The sequence below is a fragment of the Trypanosoma rangeli genome (assembly GCF_003719475.1).
Source record: "Trypanosoma rangeli strain AM80 chromosome Unknown Tra_15.4_contig_00559, whole genome shotgun sequence".
In the NCBI taxonomy this organism is placed as follows: domain Eukaryota; phylum Euglenozoa; class Kinetoplastea; order Trypanosomatida; family Trypanosomatidae; genus Trypanosoma; species Trypanosoma rangeli.
Genome location: NW_021706301.1, coordinates 2,581 through 7,340, shown reverse-complemented (window position 1 = coordinate 7,340; position 4,760 = coordinate 2,581). Strand labels below are relative to the sequence as shown.

At 51.8% G+C, this 4,760-nt stretch overlaps 2 protein-coding genes across 2 annotated transcripts, besides 2 other annotated features; both read left to right on the top strand.

The window, feature by feature from the left end:
* Positions 1-2: 2 nt before the first annotated feature.
* TraAM80_09327 (retrotransposon hot spot protein (RHS)) lies at positions 3-1,154 on the top strand (the record flags this gene model as incomplete). Its single annotated transcript, XM_029386018.1, has 1 exon — positions 3-1,154. A coding segment is annotated over one exon (1,152 nt), but the record flags the coding sequence as incomplete, so codon positions are not given.
* Positions 1,155-2,337: 1,183 nt separating this feature from the next.
* Positions 2,338-2,370: a microsatellite.
* Positions 2,371-2,452: 82 nt separating this feature from the next.
* Positions 2,453-2,481: a microsatellite.
* A 757-nt stretch (positions 2,482-3,238) lies between these two features.
* TraAM80_09326 (group II trans-sialidase superfamily) lies at positions 3,239-4,732 on the top strand (the record flags this gene model as incomplete). Its single annotated transcript, XM_029386017.1, has 1 exon — positions 3,239-4,732. One exon carries the CDS (start codon positions 3,239-3,241, stop codon positions 4,730-4,732), a length of 1,494 nt encoding a protein of 497 aa, XP_029234151.1.
* Positions 4,733-4,760: the final 28 nt, after the last annotated feature.

The following is a 4,760-nucleotide window of genomic DNA, read 5'->3' as shown; positions in this document are numbered from 1 at the left end:
TGGTAAATTTGGCTAGGACTGGAATNAAGGGGTATATTATCATCGATATGGCAAGACAACTTCAAGAACCATCGACTAATGTTGTGCCCTCTGATGAGTGGGGCATCATTATGTTGTCGTCCCCGAACGAAAAGAACTTCCAAGCATGGGCGAAGCAGGCGGGTGCTATCGAAATCATCATGAATTGCCCCGATGAAAACGACGTGAAGGCGATGTGTGCGTGGGGGACACGCAATACGACTGAAGAGGAGCAGGTGGAGTATTGGAGAAGGATGTACATGCGCATGGATGACGTCGGACCGATTCCACGATGCATCTTTAATGACAATAAATATAGAAAGCGCGTGCGTGATACCAATAACATCCTGGCAGGTATCGACGCCTCAGATGCTGTACATTATGGGATGATTGGAGGTAAGGGAATGTGGCCCTCGAATGACGCTTCTCACAAACTTGTGAAAGTTGTCAGATCAATAACACAAGGCGATGTTGAGGGATTTGTTAACATGCCGGCCTGTTTTTCCATTGAAAGCGAATTAATTGCAAAGTTGCTCGAAGTGGATGAGGAGAATGACATTTTTTTTCGACTAAGCAAGAACTATAAAGTGTTATTTCCGGAACTTTTGGGGCGGCATACTCTGCACGCATTCCTGAGTAGAGTCTTTGTGGAAAATATAATGCTGAGCCTCAAGGAGTTGCCTCCACCAGGACGTCGTCGGCGACAAAGATGTGTGCTGCAATCGAACCCCGAAAAACATCCAAGCAGACCCGTTGCATTAATAGCGCTGGGCCACACTCCTCCGAGGTTGGATGTACAATACAAGGTGCTATACGTACCGGAGAGCAGAACTTTCCCGCTTGTGGACGGCTTTTTCTTTGTTGGTGCACCGCGGAGGACGATGGTTGCGGTGCAGGTGACGACGGGGGCTGAGCATGACACCAAAACCACCACGGTGAGGCAGTTCAATGATCTTCTACTGAGTTATTTTTATGACTGGGAAACGTTTGCGGAAGGCTTGTCGTGGGAGATTATTTACGTGCAACATGAGGACAGTACGGCAATAAACGCGTGGCAGGGATGTGTTGTCGTCGCGCACGCAAATGCAACGGGCAGCAATGAGCGTGAGGACCCTCAGGCCATTGCGGCATTTTGAAATCAGCAGGTGCGTCAGTGCGAGGTAGCGGTATCAGCTGAAAATTTCAGAAGTGAACGACAAACCCAACGTGGGCGACACCCAGAGGGACAAGGGAAAGGAGGAGGGGAATAAACAGCTTGAGTTTACTGGTGAAGTATTTTAGGGAGTATGATATATTGCCGAGTGTGTTTGTGTGTGGGTAGGAGGCGCACTTAGGGACTCGCTCTGCCGTGCGCCAAATGATTATTGCGGCCAGCGCTACCACAGCAGCACCTTTTTTTTTGTTGTGGTTGCGAGTAAAATTGTGTGGGGAATGATGGCACCTTGTGGGTGTACGCCGGCAGTATTCCATTGGTGGTATCTCCTCGCTGTTCCCAGTTTGTTGCTGCAGAGAGTTTGGGCGAGAGGGTAAGTTTTGCATGCTGAGTGGGCTCACAGGCGGGAAAGCAAATGCGGCGGCCACCACAGCCCAGAAGGCGGGGGCAAACCGAATTATTGTGATTGTTTTTGCGCGTTGGCGTGGTGTTTTTCCCCTTTTGTTTTTTTGGGTGCCATCGTTTTTGGTTGGCGTGCGGCTCCAATGGGGGGTGCCGCATGCGCCGCTGAGAGCCTCGAGCAAACGCCGTTGACGCCTCTCTTTTGTTGGGTTGCCGTCCTGGGCGCATGCGCCTGTTCCGTCTTGTTCGGGATGCACGCACTTACCGGGCAGTCTGAGACCACGGCTGCGCTGGCGTCGCCCTCGCTTGCAAGCGGAGCGAGGCAGCAGGAAAGGGGGCTGCCGCTCTTATTCCGCAGGGTTTATTTTGTATTGTTTTTATTTATTTGATGTTTTTTTTTAAAAAAATATTACGCCCCACTCCTGCTGCAGTGCGCTGAGGGAAGTGGGCGGCGTTGGGGAGTATGTGGTGGCCGTGATGGGAGGTCTCGCCGGGATGCGCACTGCGTGTTGCTGCTGGCGGGGTTTGAAGGGGCTGGGCGGGGGAGACGGTAAGCGAGGTGCTTATGAATTTGTTTTGTTGTTTAATTTCTGTGGGAGGCGTCCCACACTGCGGACTCTCCGTGCGGGTGCGTGTGGGTATTTCTTGTGGGCGGCGGCGAGTGTGTGATCGTGTGGCCCGTGCGTTTGTCGGTGCTGCCTCAGTTTTGGATTGTCGCATTTCTTTGCGGGGTGCCCAACTGTGAGCGCGGGCAGTGCCCATCGTTTTATTTTATTTTGGTTTCACCTTATTTTTTTCCTCTCAACGCGCTCGGAAGGAAAGAGACCAAACGCTACTTGTTGTTGTGCACATTGAAAAACTCTGCAGTCACCACCAGCAACACACACACACACACACACACACACACAATCGTCGAGGCCTGAGCTGATCCAGCACAAGGAGGGAAGGAAGATAATGAGTGAGCAGTGGCACAAGCTTAACATGTCCCGGCACCTGTTTTATTTTTCGGTGCTTCTTCTCTGCGTGCTGTTGTTATGCTTTGGAAGTACGGCTGTGCACTCTGAGGAGAGAAGTACGCCAAAAGACGTGGAGCCGCTAGAGGGTATCGATCTTTTTGTGCCTCATCGAACGATTGTGGGAACACGTGCTGGAAGTTGAACGAGGGTCTTCTTTGTCTCACCTTCTCTCGTCAGTGCTGGTGGAGTTTTGGTTGCACTTGCCGAGGGTCACAGCGACTCTCAACACACCCATCAGAAAGAACCTTGGCCCGTTTATGTTGATGCTGTGACGGGGTACATTGACTATGCGGAGAGCTGGTCGTCTTTTGTCGCTAAGGTCCATGCAAACAAATGGAAGGCGTACGACATCTTTAACACGACCACGCAAGAGGAGCATAACAACCGTGTGAGATATGCGTACAAACCCACAACAATTGCAAAGGGCAACAAGGTCTTCCTACTTGTGGGAAACTTTTATCAGAAGTGTTATCCTTCATCGAAGAAGTGGACTAAAGTCTCACAGGGTCTTGGTTTGTTCGTGGGTGAGGCCACGCAATATAAAGTCATCCAATGGGGCAAACCCACCTCGCTTTTGCCACAGATCGAACCATCTGCTAAACAACGTGGCGTGAAGGAATTTATAGGTGGTGGTGGCTCAGGCGTTGTGATGGAGGATGGCACGCTTGTGTTTCCTGTGACGACGAGGAGGACAGGAGACAACGAAACTGTGCCCATGATCATTTATTCGAAGGACGACGGCAACAATTGGACGCTTTCACATGGGATGCTCCCCCCGCGGTGCAATGACCCCCTCATCGTTGAGTGGGAGCGGGGGCAGCTTGTCATGATTGCCAAATGCAATTCGCTCTCCAAGGTGTTCGAGTCGAGGGACATGGGGGCAACGTGGACAGTGGCTGTCAGGACACTCACACGCGTGCATCCCAGGTTTTTACCAAACTCTTTGCGAACAGCTGTGGGAGTGGGGTCCCTCACCACTGTGACCATTGCTGGAAAGAAGGTCATGCTGTACACTCAGAAAGGGATTCCCCCTGGGGAGAAGACGCGAGCCACCGCGCTCTACCTTTGGGTCACTGACAACAACCGCACGTTTCACGTTGGGCCCATTTCCATGGACACTACAGAGAAGTGTACGTCTGAGCACGCTGTGCTATACTCTAACAATGCGTTGCACCTTTTACAACAGAGGATCAGTACAACGACCATAGGTCTCTTTCTTGCTCCCCTAACGGAGCAGCTGAAGACGATCACGTCCATCTTGGAGACTTGGGCAAAACTGGACTCCTTCCTCTCGAACTCGTCTGTGCCCACGGCCGGTCTGGTTGGATTCTTGTCGGATGCATCTGGTGAAGGAACTTGGAACGACGCGTACCGTTGCGTGAATGCAACTGTGACGAATGCAAAGAAGGTCGAAAATGGCTTTGAGTTCACGGGGTCCGAGTCATACGCCATGTGGCCCGTGAACATGCGGAAGTATCACAACATGTACAGCGTTGTGAATTATGAGTTTACGCTTGTGGCGACGGTGAAGATTCATCAGGTTCCGAAAGAGAGCGTTCCTCTGCTGGGTGCGGGCCTGGAGGACAATGAAAACACGAAGTTTGTGGGGCTGTCGTACACCCTGGCGGACGAGTGGGTAACAGTCTTCAACGGCATCACGACAACAATACGCAACAGCACTTGGGAGCCGGGGAAGGAGTATAAAGTGGCGCTCATGCTGCAGTCCAACAATGGCTCCGTGTACGTGGACGGCGTGCTTGTGGAGAGTTCCGACACACTACCAACCCGTGAGGCACGGAGGCATGATATCACTCACTTTTACTTTGGTGGCGGCAAAAACAGCAGTGTGACAGTAAACGATGTCTTTTTGTACAATCACCCACTGAGTGAGAAGGAACTCAAAAAGGTTGACGATTCCAATGCTTCTGGGAAACATGCAGGCGACAGCTCTGATGCGTCTGAGCAACGTACGGGTAACAGCTTCGATACCTCTTGGAAACGTGCAGGTGACAGCTCCGTTGCTTTCGACAACCTTACACGTGTGAGGCCCAATTCAGGAAGGGGTGACGGCACAGTGCGTGGGTGTGTGTCTCGGCTGTTTCTGCTGCTATTGGGGCTATGGGGCTTTGCAGCCCTGTGCTGAGTGGAGCCCGGTGGAGGGAAGTTTGTGC